The sequence below is a fragment of the Rana temporaria genome, chromosome 1 (assembly GCF_905171775.1).
Source record: "Rana temporaria chromosome 1, aRanTem1.1, whole genome shotgun sequence".
Taxonomy (NCBI): domain Eukaryota; kingdom Metazoa; phylum Chordata; class Amphibia; order Anura; family Ranidae; genus Rana; species Rana temporaria.
The window spans coordinates 130,845,836-130,866,943 of record NC_053489.1 but is presented as its reverse complement, the minus strand read 5'-3'; the positions used below and the strand labels follow the sequence as shown (position 1 = coordinate 130,866,943).

At 45.5% G+C, this 21,108-nt stretch overlaps 1 protein-coding gene across 2 annotated transcripts in view; it reads left to right on the top strand.

The window, feature by feature from the left end:
• Window positions 1–21,108, top strand: part of LOC120931504 — a 120,322-nt gene that overhangs the window by 35,646 nt on the left and 63,568 nt on the right. For both annotated transcript variants that reach the window (XM_040343035.1, XM_040343026.1), the window contains exon 3: window positions 5,684–5,878. In XM_040343035.1, the coding sequence (XP_040198969.1) occupies window positions 5,684–5,878 (195 nt within the window). The remainder of the gene's footprint in view (window positions 1–5,683; window positions 5,879–21,108) is intronic.

Sequence of the window (21,108 nt, the reverse complement as noted above, 5' to 3'; positions counted from 1 at the left end):
ACAGAAGAAAGGGAAGCAGGCTCTACACAATAGTGAGACATGAAAGTGTTGATCGAAGACCACTAGGCTGCCTTGCATATCACATCAGAGCCACATGTCGAGCCGTCACCGCCTCTGGAGGAGCCAAGCCCTTTGCCCTGTAAGCTTGTTGAATAGCTTGAACAATCCAGGCCGCTATTGTTCTTGAAGAAGCACGTTTTCCTCTATTGCTGCCAGAATGTAATAAGAACAGATGATTGGAACATCTGAAAGATGAAGTGACTCTTAAGTATTCTCTCAGAGTTTTCACCCACATCCAAAGGATGTACTTCCGTGGATTCTGGAGACTTGAAAGTAGGAAGCGCTATCTCCTGGTTTCGTGAAACACGGAGGTAACTTTTGGCTTGGACCCAAGAATGGGAATAAGGACCACCCGTTCTGAAAGAAGGTCCAGAAAAGGTTTCCTGACACCCCAAGAAGCTTATCTCTGATACCCTTTTAGCCGAAGTGATGGCTACTAGAAGGCCAGTTAATTGACAAGTCCTTAACTGAAAGCTCTTGGTTGTTGAGAGTTGACAAAGCATCAAGGACGAGTGGAAGATCCCATTTGGGGAATCTAGGTTTCCTCTGGGGCCTGAGTCCTTGATGCCCCGCGAAAGAACTGTCGTAATCAGTGGGTGAGTTGCCCATGATGTTCCTGAGAATGCTGACAAAGCTGAAACTTGCACCCTGAGAGAACTAATACATAACGGAAGGTCCAGGCCAGACTGGAAAAACTGAGAATGTCTTGGACCCCAGGATCTCTACATGATCTTCCTGCAGAAGTAAGAAGTTAACAAACTTAGACCAAATTCTACTATAGACTCTGTTTGGTATTAGGCTTTCTGGAACTCATGAGGGTGAAATAACTCTCGAAGCACACCCGAGAGACTCTAGCCTCTCCCTTTCAAGAACCAGACCAATCAGTCTCAGTACGCTGGACAGGGGTGCAGGATTGCCCCCTGAGAAAGAAGGTCCGGTCTGAGAGGGAGAGGGCAACGGGTCCCCGGAAGCTCATCTGGATCAGGAGGGGAAACCACGGCCTGCTCGCCAGTAGGGTGCTATTGTCACCACTTTGATCGTCTCCAATTGAAGCCTCTGAAGGAATTTCAGGATGATCGGAGGCGGAGGAAAGGCATACGCCCTGCTGAAGCTCCACTGGCTCGTTAAGGCATCTATTCCGAAGGCCTGACTGCAACGGACTCGAGTGTAGTACTTGTTGAGTTTGTGGTTGCAGGGAGATGCAAACAGATCCACCTCGAGATCGATCCCCAATGACAGGATCCACTTGAAGGTCTGTGGATGCAGTGACCACTCGTTGTTGTCTAGACTGTTGCGAGACAAGAAGTCCGCCTGAGTGTTCTGCTCTCCTGCAATAAAGACCGCTGAAAGATTGAGCAGGTTCCTTTGAGCCCAGGTCAAGATGGGCTCGACCTCTTGGAGAAGGGCGGAACTCCGAGTGCCCCCTTGTCTCTTCACATACGCCACAGCCGTGGTGTTGTCCATTTTGAATAAAATGGATTTCCCTTTCAGGAGATGAGAGAAAGACTGAAGGGCACACCATGCCGCACGAAGCTCCAGAACATTTGACCCTGGAATGTGGAGCCGAGCATCCCATTTCCCTTGTGCCAGATCTTGACCACAATGGCCCCCCAGCCCGCATTGCTGGCATCTGAAGTGACAGGCACCCATTGGATGGGGACAAGTGAGTGGCATGTCAGTAGGTTTTTGCGTTGGAGCCACCAAAGAAGACTGTTTGGTGGCTGAAGGAAGCCCGCTTGGAAGGGACGAAGCCTCCACATTGCCCATTTGACCATAGGGCTGTGGCCACCAGTGTGCCGATTATCTTCAGCACTGCGAAGCTCTCAGGTGTGAAGAATTCAGGGCTAGGGAAATCCTTTCCCGAATGACCGGGATCTTTTCCTCTGGAAGAGAGATAGTGTTCTCTATAGTGTTGAACTGAGCTCCGAGGTAAATTAGGCACTGGGTCGTTCTAGTTGGCTCTTTTCTCGGTTTAGGAGCCATCCGAATTCCAACAGCGTGGAGATTACTTGTTCCTTGTGGACTAGAAGTAATTGCTCGTCTTGAGACAGAACTAGCAGGTCGTCCAGGTAGTGGTACAGTCGTACCCCTTTTGTTCTGATAAGGGACACTACTGCCAACAGGACTTTGGAAAAAACTCTTGGAGAGGGTCGTAAGACCGAACGGAAGGCATACAAACTGTAGGTGCTCTTGACCAACCTGAAACCGAAGGAACTTGTGGAAAGCTTCCGCCACTGGAACATGGAAGTAAGCGTCCTTTAAGTCTATGGAGATTAACCAGTCGCCTGGTTGGACTATCTTCTGGATGGTCGAAAGTGACCTCCATTTTGAATTTTTCGTGCCTTATAAACTTGTTGAGGAACGTAAGGTCTATCACCGGGCGCCAAGAGCCGTTCTTTTTTGAACCAAAAAAAGAGGGGAGTATACTCCCTGGAATTCCTCTTCCTTCAGAACGGGCACCACTGCTCCTTGATTTTTCAGAGTATCTACGTAAGACAGTAGAACTTGGCGTTTTTCTTCCGATCTTGATAGTGTCGTGGACATTGGTCTGTGAGGAGGAATTTTGATGAAGGACCAAGTGTGGCCTATGGAGACCGTTTTGATGGTCCAATAGTCCGAGATTGAGGCCACCCAGACTGCCGGAAACGATGTAAGCGAGACCCTACCCGACCCGTCTGGGCGGGCCCAATCTCAAAAAGATTTTGTTTGGCTCACGTCCACCAGGTGTTTGTTTTTTGCGGACTTCTGAAAGGAAGACTGTCCTCGATTCCAGTTCCAGTTTCTCCTGAAATTTTGGCCTGGTCTATAGAAGCGTGCTTCCCTTGAACGCTCTGTACTGCGCCTACGTTGAGGTCGTCTCTGGTTAAAGATGGACGCCTGTCCTGGGGGAGGAACCCCGACTTCCCACCTGTGGCCTTAGAGATGGCATTATCCAATTTGTTACCGAACAATGATGACCCTTCAAAGGGAATTTTACACCATGCCTGCTTAGAGGCTGGGTCAGCAAGCCAGGGGGCGCAACCACAAAGCCCGCTTAGGCCGTGACTGATGCCAACATTGTTCTGGCCATCAGGCGAATAAGGTCAATCGATGCCTCCCCCAAAAAGGCAACTGCCAATTTAAGCTCTTGAACTGCCGATCCTTGAGCTAGATCTTCTGATACCCCGTTCAGAACTGAGTCCACATTTTCAACCCAGGTTTCCATAGCTTTGACGTGACTGCCAGTGCTAAGGCTGGTTGCAGGCCATTCCAGCCAAGTTATAGATTCTTTTAAGATCTTGATCTATTTTGCGCTCCAGGTCATCCTTAAAGGATACTGAATCTTCTAGCGGAAGAGTGACATGTTTCGCTAGGCGCATTACTGCTGCATCCACAAGAGGTGCATTTTCCAGGTGTTTAACATCCTCAGCCTTGAAAGGATAAAGTTTTGAGGTTTTATTTGACATTGAAACTTTTTTTATCCCCTTTGCTCCATTCTTCCTCAAACATATCTTTGAGTTCGGAGGGAAGTGGAAAATTGGAACGTTCTTTTCCCAGTTGTTTGAACAGTTTTCCTCTGTTTCTCCAGTTTTAGGGTCTCCTTGACCGCTTAATTAATGGGGAGACTAAAGCGTAGTCAAAACCCACAGAATAATCATCTCCCTCCGTCTCGCTATGCGAGGAATCATGGAGGCATCATGAGGCTGGAATTGGCCGGGATCCTCTTGGGCCTCGTCAGCCAGTGAGCCAGAAAGAGGTGGTGGACCTGGCTCCTCGTGTGGGGGGTGTCTAAATCTTTCATGGATTGTTGCATCCACACGTTTAACAAGAGACTCCAGATTTTGTTTTTCTGTCTCTTTCTCACCGACCGCTCGGGCATAACATGGGTCGCATATCGATTTGCCCTCCGGGATTCTGATTTTACATCCCAGCATGCTCTATGGTCAGAGTGACTATCGCGGTGGTGGTAGCGGTGACTAGAGGAGGAATGGGAACATCTCCTATACTTAGAGGGGAATGAGAGCGTCCCCTGTGATGGTGGGACCCAGACGGAGAATCACGTCTGGTCCAGGAAGATGAATGACGGTGCTGCGGCCTGGCAAGGTCCCTGTGACTGATGCACAGATCTAGCCGGGCTGTAATCAACATAGTATAGACAGAGAAAAAAAGGGGGGGGAAAGGTGACCAAAACTAATTTAGCAATCACCCTTTAAAAAACACATTGCACTATCCCCCTCCCCCTCCGCACATACCTTGTGCGGGAGGGCTGGCCACGCGGCAGTGAAGATGAGTCCATGATGAAGCAACAAAAACGATGATGCAATCCGACGACACCAGACACTTAGGCTAAAATAGACAAAAAAAAATGTTTTAAAAAAAAAAATACCGTCCTTTAAATGAAATATACACATATATATATATATACATATACATACATATACACATATATACACACACATCTACATATACACACATACATATACCACATATATGTACGTGCCCATACAAACACCCTTATTCACACAGAAAAATATATACATATCTTTTTTTTTTTTTTTTTTTTTTTTTTAAAGGTCTCCTTTAAGAAGAGGACCAGCAGGATGTCATACAAAAACAGGGCTTACCTTGCCCTAAGGACTCCGAGGCTCCGGGATGCTGCCGTAATGCCCACAGGTTATCCCACCTGTCTAGGGCACCATGGCGTTTAAATACCCCGCCGGAATGACGTCACGGCCGGTCCTCAGATGCGCGCCTGCGCCGAAGAGACCAGCCGTACTGCACATGCGCGGAAAACCAAGCCTCGGTTTCACACCGCGGTTTCGCGCATGCGCGGACGTACGGCAACCCCGCCCTACCAGGAAGTGCAATGGCGTCCTGGAGCGCAGAAGCGCTCCACAGGACGCTAGTAACAGGAGGAGAAAACAAGGGGAAGCCTGGACACAGACACACACACAAAAACCTGTCTGCCATGTAAAGGGAGATAATAATGATGACATTTTCAGACCTTGCCAGCCATTCCAAAACCGTCCATCCTGGTACCCTGGGCTACATCCCTTCCACCATAGGGGAATACATAACTGCCCAAACCGCTCGCCCGCTCATAGCTGGGCCCTGGGTGCACCGCACAGCTGTACCAATCCGATCGATATCCTTGGACATGCACCGAAAACAACGTGAAGTGTGGTCCCTGTGAGGAGGACAAAAAAGGAACACCGTCCATGGAGGTGAGCTCAAATTTATGGGTAGGGGGTCCTATAGTAGGAGAGGAGGCGGGGTTAACCCACACGTAGTCTGCCATGGAGTCTGTCAGAAAACTTTGTTTTTTACATGCCGAAAAATGATCGTGTGTACGCGACATCACAGTTTCACAACTTTATCTTGTCTATATATCTTCAGAACAGATAAAACTGTTAACCAAAAAGTTGTAGCCTCAATATACCAGAATACTCAGACATCCACTTTTCCTTTAAGACTCAGCTTAGTCTGATATTACTAGGCGTTATCGGGCTAAGATGTAATTAACCTACTTTGAGTTATTTCTCAGAGATGTACATCTTCACATTTAAACTATTTCACTCTGCATGTGAGAAGCAAAAGGAAGTGAGAAATCAAGTTAATAGTATTTTGTTTTTTTTCTAATCAGATTCAAAATCAGACACGTTCAGCAAACACCTGAAGCTACCTAAGGATTCAGTGATAAAGGAATCACGAAGCTGTGAAAGTCCTCAAGAAGAAGCTTCAGACCGCTGGGCTAAGAAAAGGAGGCAGTTTAAAGAGACCAGGAACTACAATTCAGCTGGAGGCAGCTCAATAACCAGCAACATCACCGAGGAGTCTGGTTAGTCAATATTTAATATATACAGTATCTCATAAAAGTGAGTACACCCCTCACATTTTTGTAAATATTTTATTATATCTTTTCATGTGACAACACTGAAGAAATGACACTTTGCTACAATGAAATGTAGTGAATGTACAGCTTGTATAACAGTGTAAATTTGCTGTCCCTCAAATTAACTCAACAAACATCCATTAATGTCTAAACCGCTGGCAACAAATGTGAGTACACCCCTAAGTGAAAATGTCCAAATTGGGCCCAAAGTGTCAATATTTTGTGTGACCACCATTATTTTTCTGCACTGCCTTAACACTCTTGGGCATGGAGTTCATCAGAGCTTCACAGGTTTCCACTGGAGTACTCTTTCACTCCTCCATGACAACATCACAGAGCTGGTAGATGTTAGAGACCTTTGCGCTCCACCACCTTCCATTTAAGGATGCCCCACAGATGCTCAATAGTGTTTAGGTCTGGAGACATGCTTGGCCAGTCCATCATCTTTACCCTCAGCTTCTTTAGCAAGGCAGTGTGGTCTTGGAGGTGTGTTTGGGGTCGTTATCATGTTGGAATACTGCCCTGCGGCCCAGTCTCTGAAGGGAGGGGATCATGCTCTGCTTCAGTATGTCACAGTACATGTTGGCATTTATGGTTGCCTCAATGAACTGTAGCTCCCCAGTGCCGGCAGCACTCATGCAGCCCCAGACCATGACACTCCCACCACCATGCTTGACTGTAGGCAAGACACACTTGTCTTTGTACTCCTTGCCTGGTTGCCGCCACACACGCTTGACACCATCTGAACCAAATAAGTTTATCTTGGTCTCATCAGACCACAGAACATGGTTCCAGTAATCCATGTCTTTAGTCTGCTTCAGCAAACTGGTTGAAGGCTTTCTTGTGCATCATCTTTAGAAGAGACTTCCCTTCTGGCATTACAGCCATGCAGACCAATTTGATGCGGTGTGCGGTGTGAGGTCTGAGCACTGACAGGCTGACCCCCAACCCCTTCAACCTCTGCAGCAATGCTGGCAGCACTCATATGTCTATTTTTAAAAGACAACCTCTGGATATGACGCTGAGCATGTGCACTCAACTGCTTTGGTTGACCATGGCGAGGCCTGTTCTGAGTGGAACCTGCTCTGATAAACTGCTGTATGGTCTTGGCCACCGTGCTGCAGATCAGTTTCAGGGTCTTGGCAATTTTCTTAGAGCCTAGGCTATCTTTATGTAGAGCAACAATGAGTTAGTATGCTATGCATACTAGCTCATTATGCCTTTGTCTTGCAGGGGTTTTTTTTCTTTTTAACAAGGGTTTACTTCCTCTTTAATTAATATAATTAGTTTAAACCAGATCCCACCAGAGCCTATCACTGTATAATAAAGAAGCAGTAACATACTGATCACATCTTTCATGTGTATTCCCTTCCTTAAGTGCTAGTTCACACCAGATGCAGTTCCATGCGCTTATTTTCAGCAACACAAATGCATGCACAGTGTATTCCAATGGCTCTAGTTCACACCAGTGCAGTCAGTTCCAGTCAGTTTCTGGTGCAGAATTGACAGGAAACTGATTGGAACTGACTACATTGGTGTGAACTAGAGCCATTGAAATACATGGTGTGAACTGGCCCTTAAGCTTTTTCCAATGTTTGACTGACAGCATTGTGGAATGCAAAAGAGTCTTAGGCAGTTTCTCGGCAGAATCCAGCAAGAAACTCGATGGGAGACGTATTCTGCTGAGAAAACCGGTCGTGTGTACACTTTTCGCCGAGAAACCCGTCGGGAAACTCGTCAAACCAAATAGAGAGCATGTTCTCTATTTCCTCGTTGGGCAATGGGAAAATTTGGCTCGACAAGCTTTCTGACAGCCGAACAAGGAACTCGACGAGCAAAACTATGTGTTTTGCCCGTCGAGTTTCTCGGGTGTGTGTACGGGGCCTTATATACTCCTTCTGCCAGTCTCCCAAAGTGTTTCTGTGCAGATGATTATTACTGACTGGTAGCAGGTCAGAGTCAGGTCCTTATACTATACTATACATGCATTTCCGTATTTTCTTTATAAATTAATACATCCTTGCGTTACATGTTTATATCTACCCAGAGTTCAGGTTTAACAAAAGCCACCTTTGCATCAATTTATTATCTTCAATAACAGCAGGTGCATATACTCTATAAAAAAAATGCTTCGCTGAGATCTTGCTATTATAATGTAGAAAAAAAGTTGCATTATGTAAAAAGCAGCTAAATAACCATGTGATGATAGTGTCACTTTCATTTTTACACTGTTTTAAGAACTTATTTTATTTGATACAATGCTATCATTGTACACATGCATTGTCTGTTTGTTTGCCTTTAATAGTTTTTTCTGTACCTCAGTCTATAGTTAGGGGATGCCCTATATAGTTAGTCCTACCCTTCTTCTTCATGCTTAAAGCGGAATTCCACAGATATTTTTTTTTTAAGTCAGCAGCTACAAATACGGCAGCTGCTGGCTTTTAAAATAAGGACACTTACCTGTCCAGGGCGCCCGCGATGTCCCTATCCAAAGCCGACCCATCCTTTGGCTCCCTGGTGGAGGTGTCGGCCTCTTCAGTAAGAAAATCAGAAAGTGAAGCCTTGCGGCTTCACAGCCTGATTCCCTACTGCGCATGCGCGAGTCACGCTTCTCGTCCTGACTGGTCCTTGCTGTCTTCTGGGACCTGTGTGTCTCCCAGAAGACAGCGGGGAAGGATGGAGGAGGGGCCGAACACTGGAAGTGGGAGCAAATACCTGTATTATACCTGTAGGATGGAACAGGGTAAACAGAAGTTCTGCTTTTAGGCTCGGTTCACACCTATGCAATTTTGATCCATTTCTGTTTCTGCATTGCCTTTTGGTGTGTGTTTTGCATTTTTGTACATGCAATTATACAGTGATTTCTTTTTTGCATTTTTTATGCTTATATTTTGGCCAATTTGTTGTTGGGCAGATTAAAAAAATGCAAATTGTGTTAAAATTGGGACAAAAACGCACAGCATGCTTTTCGGCATTTACTCCATTAAAGTCTATTGAACCAGAAAAGCAAAAAAAAAAAAGCAAAGCTTTGCTTTGATCTGAAGTTCATCTGTCATGATCTGGACAAGTCTGGATTAAAGCTTTGTACAATCTGTAAAATGTCATTTGGATTGAGTCACTGTTTGCCAAGCTACTGAGACCGTAGGTTAGGCTATCTCACCACAAATGGATCAGTTATAGAAATCACATTTTGAATGCTTTGATTTCTGAAGCAAAACAGTAATAATAATTTAGCTCCTGCCAAAAAATCTTCCGTAGCTCAGAAATATAGGGTGAGATGTGATTTGAACAGCTTAGGACAGTGCAGCCATTGTCATATTAACCTGTACATGCCTGAAAGCTAATAACAGCACAAAATATTACAGCCTACAATACCAATACTACAGTGGGACTGTTATACAAGTATACAGTAGAAACTGCCGGCATTGCCACATGCCATTCTGATTTCTGCTTATAATACCTTCTCAAACAAGTGAGACAGAAAGCAGTCTTTGCTCAACAAGCAGACACTAAGCTAAGTAACTTGTACATTTCTCAGAGACTTGTGCCTAGTACACACGATTGGTTTTCCCGGCGGTAAAAAGTCAACTGGGGAAAACCGAGGGGAAAACCGAGAACCTGCTCTGTAACTTTTTCCCCCTACACATGACCGGGTTTTCCGATAGGAGCTTTGGTCGGGAAACCCGGCCGTGTGTATGCCCCATAGGAAAATTGCCGGCTTAAAAACCGCTGGGAATCCCAGCGGGAAAAAAGAGCGCTGGTTCTCTTTTTTTTCCGGCAGTTTTCCTGTCGGGAAAACTGCGATGGAGCATACACACGGCCAGGATTCCCGGCCAAAAGCTCTCATGGCAGTTTCCCGACATGAAACCCGTACGTGTGTATGAGGCTTTCCAGGTAACTCTTTCATTGTCAGCACAATGCAACAGAAAAACATTACACAACGAGAACTCTTTCCAGATCAGAAACTAAGCAGACAAGCTAAATGCTTGGTGAGACCAACTTGCAAGGTTCAACAGAATTATGAAGCTGATAGCAGAATTATGAAGCTTGATTGCATATTATCCCTTTCTCAGCCTTCTTATGAGGTAATGCAACTAGAAGGCACTCTCAAACAATTCATTACCACCTATCAGAGTTGTAAAAGACTAACTATACTATAAAGACTTAATTATACTAAACTCTTAAAGTGGTGCAACGCAAGAAGAATTAACGGGATTTGATGAACTTAATATAAAGAGAGAGAGACAGTTTAGTCAGGGGTCAAGTCCTGGGGAAAAAAGTGTGGGAACTCCCACCCAAGATCCACTCCCCCACCAAAAAAAAAAATTATACGTTCATATGCATAATTACTAAACCGCATGTTTTTTTTCGATCCACTGTACCTTAGCAATCCTTTGTTACTGGCCGCTTCCTGTATATGGATTCATCGGGTAGTGTTTGGGTATTCAGTCACTTCCTCAATGCCGCAATGTCTCCTGGGAGCTTTTGTCATTGTTCCCAGGAGACATTGTGGAGGTCTGCCACGAGTTATCGCAGGATTTAGAAAGAAGCATTGCGGCATCGAGGAATTGACGGAATACCCGCACGCTACCCGATGAATCCATATACAGGAAGCGCCCAGTAACATAAAGGATTACTAAGGTTTGCCTGCCCCTGACAGTGACTCAAGCTGGGCATCGCTGCTTAGTGAAGAATTGGCTCGGCCGCTCTAGTCCTGCAAAGGGAACTGAGTTCCTGCTGTGAAAAAAGTGCAGGAACTCCGTTTCCACGCGTTCCCGCAGGACTTGAGCCCTGAGTTTAGTGCTTAAAACAAAGGCAAAGGCCGAAGTGAGAATCACACAACTTCATGAATCTAAATCTCATCTTTCCACATCTGCAAGACACTCCTCAAGACCTGTTAAGTCTCTACAAACAAGATCTTCCACTCTCAGCAATCAAATTATTAATGTCCATGCCAACACTGAAGCTTCTAAAATTCTGACAGTCTTTGCCCAAAAGAAAGCACAGATGGAAGCACAGGTGAAAGTAAAAGCTGTGCGCATGAAATTAGAGATGAACGTTTCGGAGAAACAATGTGAGTATGCCACAGCCATGGCAAGATAAAAGGTTTTAGAGCAAGCTGCTAGCAAAAGTAAAGGACGTAACAGCAGCAGGCACTGAGTTGCACCGTATGCATCATATTCCTTACACTGTCTCAAAACTTCAGCTCCCAACTCCCAGCTCTAGCAGCTGTATCCCCCAACCAAAGTGAGTACACTGTGCCTACCATAGCTCAAGACAATCTGCCTACTCATTCCCCAGCACACCAGGCTTTCACACTTTAGTAAACCGTGAACACTGGTATGCATATAAAGGACAATACACCTTAACATGGGGCTAGTCAATTTCCTCCTACCAAGTGTAGTACCCCATAGCTGCAACTCAACATAAATGCAGCCCCAAACTTGCAAGGAACCTCCACTATGCTTCACTGATGCCTGCAGGCACTCAATTATTGTACTGCTCTCCAGCCCTTCAGCAAACAAACTGCTCCTGCCACAGCCAAATATTTCACATTTTGACTCTTCGGTCCAGAGAGCCTGCTGCCATTTTTCTGCACACCAGTTACTATGTTTTCAAGCATAGTTCAGATGTTTTGCCTTGTTTCTACATCAGAGGTATGGGTTTTTGGCTGCAATTCTTCAATTAAGACCACTTCTGGCCAGACTTCTCCTGACAATAGATGGGTGTACCTGGATCCCGCTGGCTTCCAACAGTACTGTGCTGATGTAACTGCTGGACATCTTCTGATGTCAAAGGAAAATAAGAATGATGTGTCTTTCATCTGCTGCAATAAGTTTCCTTGGCTGACCACTGCTTCTACAGTCCTCAACATTGGCTGCTTCTTTGTGTTTCTTAAAAAGAGCTAGAACAGCACATCTTGAAACCCCTGTCTGATTTGAAATATTGGCCTGGGGGAGATCTTTATGATGCAGTACCTTGTGTCTTGTTGCCGTGCTCAGTCTTGCCATGGTGTATGACCTGTGACATGAAACTGCCTTCCACAAGCTCACCTTAGTAGCAGAGTATGGGCCAGATTCTCAGAGACTTATGTCGGCGTATCAGTAGATACGCCGCTGTAAGTCCGAATCTGCGCCGTCGTATATTTAAGCGTATTCTGGAAACCAGATACGCTTAAATTTGGCTAAGATACGAGCGGCGTAAGTCTCCTACACTGTTGTATCTTCGGGTGCATATTTACGCTGGCCGCTAGGTGGCGCTTCCGTTGTTTTCCACGTCGAATATGCAAATGAGCAAGATACACCGATTCACGAACGTACGTACGCCCGTCGCAATTAGTTACGCCGTTTACATAAGACATACGCCGGCGTAAAGATAAAGCAGGTCTCTAGGTGGCGTAGCCCATGCAAAGTATGGACGTCGGAACAAGCGTATCTTTTTACGTCGTTTGCGTAAGTCGTACGCGAATAGGGCTGTGCGTAAGTAACTTTCACGTCGTAGGCAGTGTTCGACGTATCTTAGGCATTCTATCCGACGCATGTGCACTGGGATACGTCCACGGATGGCGCATGCGTCGTACGTTCAAAACGTCATTTACGTGGGGTCATGCTTTATTTGCATAAAACACGCCTACCTCTTCCCAATTTGAATTAGGCGCGCTTACGCCGGCACATTTACGCTACGCCGCCGTAACTTAGGGCGCAAGTGCTTTGTGAATACAGCACTTGCCTCTCTAAGTTGCGGCGGCGTAGCGTAAATACGATACGCTACGCCCACCCACACTTACGCCGGGGTACGTGAATCTAGGCCTATGGCTTTTCCTCACCTAGTTTTAAGCCTCCTACACAGCTGTTTCTGTTTCAGTTAATGACTGGGTTTCATATTATATATGACATTGATAATCATTAGCATTTGCTTGATATAAGTGGTTAATTATACACCTTACTTTAATCCTACAAAATTTCTGAAAGTGTACAAAGTGTGCACATGTAAGAATTGATGCTGCAAAGTAAAGGAATCCTGGGGTTGCACCAGGGTCATCAGAACTAGTTCCCCTCATTGGAGGATTTCCCCTCTATTACTGTATTGATGTCAACCCAAAATTTAGGATTTTCCTATACCACCACTTTCGATGAAAAGAGTAAACAGGAGAAATAGAGAGGAAGAATCTCGCTAACCAGGGTGCAGACAGCTTTCCAAACTGACAGGTGTTCTAATCCCTCTATCCAAAACTAAAAAAAAAGTTTTTCCTTTAGTTACATTTTAAGGCGTAGGAAACAGACAGGCAGAAAAATAACATAAATTTTACATTTACAAAGCACTATAAAAAAAAAAATACCTTTTCATACTTGCATATATTTTAAAATAAATTAAGATTTATTGATTTTCCTTTTCATATCATATTATATTTTTATATTAATTAACATGTAATATAAATTTAGATTTTCCTAGCTTGTGACGGAAAATATTAGTTATATGAAGACAGGAGGCGAGTATCTTATGCATTATCTTCCTTTAATAATGCGCACAGCAGAAATACAACTTTCAGTGAATTTCAATAATAAAAGAACTTTTTATAAACAAACTACAAGTCCCAGCAGTCCTCTGGGTATGCCGGCCAATCACACGGCAGATCCGGTAGTATATAAGGGACTGTCTCTTTAAACACCTCCTCTTTCTTGGAGCGAAACTGGTAAGGACTTGAAACCGAAAACTTCAACTGTAACTGGTCTTCCGTCCGTCAGGAATCGGATCCGGCGAGTCGAGCAGGTAGACGTCCCAACGGGGAACAACAACGGAGAACACTCCGGAAACTTCTCAGCCCGTGGCTCGTGTGTTTCGTTCATCAATAGCCTGGAACAACATGAGATAAAACCGTGATAGGGTTGGGTCGGGTGGGAAGATACTCGCCTCCTGTCTTCATATAACTAATATTTTCCGTCACAAGCTAGGAAAATCTAAATTTATATATCAGACAGGAGGCTCATATCTTATGAAAGTTCAATGTCATAAATGGATATACATACAGTGTTAAACTTGACAAATCAAAATAATAACATAATCACAGAACTGTCATAGATACGTGGTCCTCCGGTCTAAAGTAAAATTGGCGAAAAGTGGTCTCGGAAAACCAGTCTGCCGCCATCAGAAGATCCGAAAGTGAGCCACCCGAGGTGATTACCTTGGTAGCCATGGCACCCCTTGAAGAATGGGCACCGAACAGAGTGACATCAATCCCGGCCATGTCCATGGTGAACCTCACCCACCGGGCCAGCGTGGCCGAGGAAACCGGAAGATGTGGGCGTACGTAGGAAATGAGAAGTTGCGACAACGACGGAGATCGTAGCGCAGCTGTTTGTAACTCATAGGCCTGCAAGCAGCGAACCACACATAAGCGTGGGTGTGATGGAAAAGACGGATAGAAGACCGATTGTATTCTTGTTTTTGTACGACGTACAACCGAGAACTGAACGCCCCGGGGTGAAAATTGGCGTCTAGAAATGTCTAAGGCTTTGACATCAGATACTCGTTTGATGGAGATTAAGCATAAAAGAACAGTAAGTTTAAAGGACAGTAGCTTTAGCGGGAGAGCGTCATTGTCCTCCCATGTAGAGAACATGTTCAATACCAATGCCACGTCCCAAGTGCTCTGATATCTGGGATGTGGTGGACGTTGAAATCTAACACCTCGCAAGAGGCGGCACACCAAGGGATGTCTACCAACCGGAAGGGAATCTACCGGGCAATGGTAAGCCGAAATGGCTGATCGATACACGTTGATGGAGCTATATGATCTCCCGGATTCAAATGAATCCGCCAGATAATTAACTACCATTGGTACAGGTGCGTGAACGGGATCAATTTGCCGTTGATCACACCAACGTACCCAGGTTCCCCAGGCTGATCGGTACGCCGATCTAGTCCCGGGGGCCCAGGCCAGGGTGAGGAGGTCCCTAGCCGTTCGTGAAAGGTTGTTACCTGAGTCCGAGACCCCGATACCAACCAAGCGAGGAGATGAAGGTCGTGACCCACTACCAGGGGATGGAGTTCCCCTGTTGGATTGGATAAGAGATGTGGAACCCGGGGAAGCAGTCTGGGGAGATCGACAGTCATTCCCAGGAGCAGGGGGAACCACGGTTGTGCTGGCCACCAAGGAGTGATCAACACGACTGAGGCCCCCAGGTTTGCCACATGTAGGAGAACCCTGAGGATCATTGAGAAGGGTGGAAACGCATAATGCGTCCCTTGTGGCCAGATCTGGCGAAGGGCGTCTATCGCCTGGGCCTCGGGGTCCGGTCTCCAGCTGAAAAAGTGCGGGAGCTGCCCGTTGAGGCGTGAGGCGAAGAGGTCCATGGAAAAGGGACCCCACAGTCGAAGCAGGGAGAGGAATACCGAACGGTCCAGTCGCCAGTCGCTGGAGTCGGTGAGGTACCGAGAATTCCAGTCCGCAACCAAATTCGAGGTGCCTGGGATGTATTCTGCCAAGGGAACGATGTTGCGTTCCAGACAGAAGTGCCAAAACTCCTTTGCTAAAATTGCCAGGGTTCTGGATCTGGAGCCGCCTAGGCGGTTGACATATTGGACTGCGGTCACGTTGTCCATGCGTAGTAAAACACAGCAATTGGATACGTTCGGCAGAAGACTCCTGAGGGCGAAAAAGGCCGCCGTGAGTTCTAACGCATTGATGTGAAGCATCGACTCCTCTGCGGACCAGGTCCCTCCTGTGGCGGAAGGTCCGCAGCGAGCACCCCAGCCGTGTCGGCTCGCATCCGATTCTATAATGTAATCCGGATTGGAGCTGAAAATGGTTTTCCCATTCCAATCGGTGGCGTGTTTTAACCACCAGCGTAACTCTACTACAGCTTCCGCATCCAGTGGTACCTCGTCTGAGTAGCGAAGGCCCTGGCGCAGGTGAAGCGCTTTGAGCCTCTGCAGGGCTCGATAATGAAGTGGTGCCGGAAAGATGGCCTGTACAGAGGCCGATAAGAGTCCTACTAGTCGTGCTAAGCCGCGTAGGGACACTCGCCGTTTGTACAATATGGAATGTATCTCCTTGCGGATAATGGCCAGTTTGGTCTTGGGCAAGCGAAGGACAGCGCGATTGGTGTCCACTTGGGATGGAGTCAGGATGGACTTTTCGCAGTTTATGACAAAGCCTAATTCCTAGAGTAAGTTGACAGTCCAGGAGGCATGAATGTTTGCCAGGTCTATGGAACGAGCCATAATGAGCAGGTCGTCCAGGTAGATAATCAATCGTACGCCCCTGCTCCGTAGGGCCGCCACCACTGGTTTCAGCAACTTGGTGAAACACCATGGGGCGGAGGATAGCCCGAAGGGAAGGCAGGTGAATTGCCATATCTTGTCCCTCCAAATGAAGCGTAGAAGGTGTTGGGAGGAAGGGTGAATGGGGACTGTGAGGTAGGCGTTCTTCAGGTCCACCTTTACCAACCAGTCCCCGGGGCGCAGGAGGTCCCTCAGATGGTGAATCCCTTCCATCTTGAAGTGTCGATAAACGACGTGTTGATTGAGGGTTTTTAGATTTATAACGGGGCGGAAACCGCCATCCTTTTTCCTGACCAGAAAGAGGTTGCTGAGGAACCCTGGGGAGAGAGGGTCCACCTCTATGACAGCCTGTTTGGAGAGGAGCGCTTGGAGCTCTTGGTCTATAAGTATCGAGTTCTGGTTTGAGAACCGGATGGGGGGGCCCTCAGGGACGTCCTACCCGTACAGCCGACTGCTCCACACTGGAGCAGTGGCGAACGGTAGGTGTGTCCACGTTCAGGAGAGCGTAATCTCGCGAGATTACGCTTCCTGTGCTGTGATAGGACAGCGCTGAGGTCCGCCGAGCCCGCCCCCCGCAGCGCGCGACGTGCTGATTGGAGGAGCGCGGGGATGCTGCGATACGCCCCCTCAGAGACGGGACTCTCTGAGGGGAAGCGCGCGGTGTCGGAAGAACTGACAGGGAAGGCGCCAAGAGGAGTAAAATGGCGCCGACCTGCGATGTGAGATTTACCTCAGGGGATAGAGGACACCTATCATTGTGTGTAGAAAGCACTGGCGCTAAAAGCGACAGCTAAGGGCAACAGCATATTTCTGACAAGGAAATTATATATATATAAAATTACAATAGTACATATTAAATTAATTAAATTAATTTAATAAAAATTACATATAATGTTAATATCACTACATCATTTAGAATGTAATGGGCAAATAATGGGAACAAGTCCCATTAAATATGACAAGAATCAAACAATAAATTATATCTGTAGAATAATATACTCATCTGATTTCATGCTGTGAGCAGAAAGAAAGAGGAGGTGTTTAAAGAGACAGTCCCTTATATACTACCGGATCTGCCGTGTGATTGGCCGGCATACCCAGAGGACTGCTGGGACTTGTAGTTTGTTTATAAAAAGTTATTTTATTATTGAAATTCACTGAAAGTTGTATTTCTGCTGTGCGCATTATTAAAGGAAGATAATGCATAAGATATGAGCCTCCTGTCTGATATATAACTGCTTAGTATAGCACCCACAATTTACCTTTTTACCATCTCCAAAACAACCTTGCTTCAGGGTGAATGTAAGATATTACAATCAAGCCACCTGCTGTTAAATTATTAGGATAGTTAATAACAGTGTCTACATTCCGAAGCCTGATTGGTTGGTCTCCCACTAATTGGCTGCTTCAGATGGGTTTGAACAGTGCCAAGGTTACTGGTGGCTCATTAGCTACCTAAGGAAAAGTATTCCAACTTGCTGTCACTTTACCTTCTATTTATGTACAAATGTGACACTTATTATTTCAATAACTGTTACTTGCTTAGATTTTTTTAACTTCAAATTTTATATCATATCTACTATATATTATAACCATATTACTGACATACACACATAATATTTACCTACAGATTTGATTCAGATACAACATGTACATTTTTATATCTTAGCAAAGTATTTTATTTAACTGTACTCTGGGATCATAGTCCGAAGTAAGCCTCCCCCACGACATTTGCGTAACAATCAGAAATGATACGTCAGTGTGCTCAATTCTTTCTCCACAAATACAATACAGATATATGTTTTTTTTATATATATTATTCTAATTTACTCTTCCGGTTATTTGCCCTTGGATAACGTGTGTTTGTGTGTTAAAGCAGATATAAACCCCAAAAAATTGAGACTTAATAAATTCAGCCAGACAAGACAAATTATTGAAATAAACTTGTGGGATAACGTCAGCAGGGCCAGACTTGCCTACCGGGATACCAGGAAATTCTTCTTTTTACACACAAGATCCCCTTTTTTTCCCTTTCGTGAACACGAAAATAATGACGTTATGATTTTGGGCTGGTATAATAATGCTATGGGGCTGGTATGAAATTTTTTCCAGGGCTGCTTTTTATTCCCAGTCCGGCCCTAAATGTCAGGTGAGTACAGAGTACAGGGCAACACAAGACTAGTTGTTATAACCCCACAATGCATTGCATCAGCAGACCATCTTACCCAAGCCATGAAATACATAGAGGGCCAGATTCTCATAGAATCGGCGGCGGCGTAGTGTAAGCCATTTACACCACGCCACCGCAACTTACTGGAGCAAGTGCCGTATTCTCCAAGCACTTGCTCCGTAATTTGCGGCGGCGTAGTGTAAATGGCCCGACGTATGGCCGCGTAATTCAAAGCTTGTATTCAAATTAAGCGCGCCCCACGCGCCGATCGAACTGCGCATGCGCCGGGTGGAAAAATAGCCCAGTGCGCATGCTCCAGCTCACGATGGAAAACGTCAATGACACCGACGTGAGCATCATTGACGTTAAGTCGTATTCGCGAACGAGTTAGTAAAACGACGTAACCGACGGAAAAAGACGACGCTGACCCGACGCCATACTTAACATGGCATACGGCGGACTGGCGTAAGGTTACCCCTCATATAGCAGGGGTAACCTTACGCTTACGGAAATGACGTAAACGACGACGACGCGGCGCAAATTCGTTTGGGAATCGGCGTATCAGGCTCATTTGCATAGTCAAATGAGAACTGAACGTAAACGCCACCTAGCGGCCAGCGTCGAATTACATCTAAGATCCGACGGTGTAAGTGACTTACACCTGTCGGATCTACGCCGTATCTATGCGAAAATGATTCTAGGATTCATACGCATAGATACCCGGGGCCAAAAACAGAGATACAACAGTGTTTTCTGAGATACACCGTCGTATCTCTTCTGAGAATCTGGCCCACTGTGTATGGAACTAGAGCACATCAAAATTCTATCATTGCAATAGAATGGTAACATTTTACGTATTTATTTATTTATTTATTGTTTGCCTACAACTGTCTGAAAAGTAAAGTTATCTTTTTCACGCTTCACTACCAAATAGCTTTTTGAACACCATTGTCCCCCTTTTACTATACTCAACAAATTATCAATCTATGATCAAGAATTCTAAGGCCCCGTACACACGAGAGGATCCATCCGCTGGAATTGATCCGCGGACCGGCTCCAGCGGATAGATCCCCTGGTGTGTACAATCCAGCGGATCTGTTTCCGCGGATTTTTATCCCCTGGGATGGATTTCAAGCGGATAAAAATTTGAAGACATGCTTTAAAATCTATCCGCTTGAATCCATCCCAACGGATTGATCTGCTGGTCTGTACAGACTCACCGGATCAATCCGTCCGAATGGATCCCCCGCATGCGTCGTAATGATTTGACGCATGTGTGGAATTCATTATATGACAGCGTCGCGCACGTCGCCGCGTCATCATCAAGGCGACGGCGCGACACGTCATCGCGATGGGATTTCGGTGCGGATTTCGATCCTATGGTGAGTACACTCCATCGGATCCAAATCCGCGGAAATCCTCGAGAGGATTTATCCGCGGAAACGGTCCGTTGGACCGTATCCGTGGATAAATCCTCTCGTGTGTACTAGGCCTAACACAGTTATTCAAGACAGTAATTAGGTTTTAAAAAGTGAGAGGGAGAAACACACACATTTCCTTTTCAATTAACTGATAGAGACCCATATACAGTACATTTTCAAATTCATAGATGTAGTCAACAAGTGTGCAGACAAAGCTCAGAATGATGTAAAAACAAACAGTCATAGAAGCACCCCGTATCAAATGTTTATGTGTAAAATTAAGATATTTTATCATAATGAAAAAAAAAATGATCTGGTGCAGCCATATGAAAGAAGCTTGTCACATATATTTGTGGATGTCCATCCCAAGTAATAGTGTGTGTGGGAGAAGGGACCATAGTCTCAGAGGGTGGTGGCTAAAACAATGAAGATACAGGCCTCCATTTGAAAATAATTTGGAGGTAGTTTGAAGGGCCAGCATTAAAGCGGGGGTTCACCCAAAAAAAAAATTTAACATTAGATTCAGCCGAGTTGTCAGAATGACAATCAGCTGTTTTTTTTTTATTTTATCGCCGTACATACCGTATTTTCATCGCCGCTTCCGGGTATGTCTTCTGCGGGACTGGGCGTTCCTAATTGATTGACAAGCTTCCGACCGTCGCATACAGCGCGCCAGGAGTTGCCGAAAGAAGCCGGACTGCGAGTTGGCTCTATACGGCGCCTGCGCACCGATGTTCGTCTTCTTTCGGCAACTCGTGACGCGCTGTATGCGACGGTCGGAAGCTTGTCAATCAATTAGGAACGCCCAGTCCCACAGAAGACATATCCGGAAGCGGCGGTGAAAATACGGTATGTACTGCGATAAGATTTAAAAAAATTGCCGATTGTCATTCTGACAACTCGGCTGAATCTAATGTTAAAAATTGTTTTTTTTCTGTGAACCCCCGCTTTAATGTTTGAGAATGTTTTGCTATATTCTCAAAAAAAATAATTTGCAGCTGTTATGGCATTATCATAGCAATTATGCGAACACCTAGAGTATATGCTATTAGGATAATTCTATATCTATTTGTTGACAAGTGAATAAATATTTTCTGCATTTACAAACATAAGACAAGTTTTCAATTCTATTTTTGCTTCTCATGTGCACAGTGATAATGCGTTCTAATCTTCCAGTAACGTGACATTAGTTGTTTAATCCTACTATGTAGATGTAAACTTCACGTCCTTGGCTTGAGTATGCAACTGAAGCTTAAGCCAAACTACGTCAAACAGGCACGTGTCAGTAAAATATACCTGAT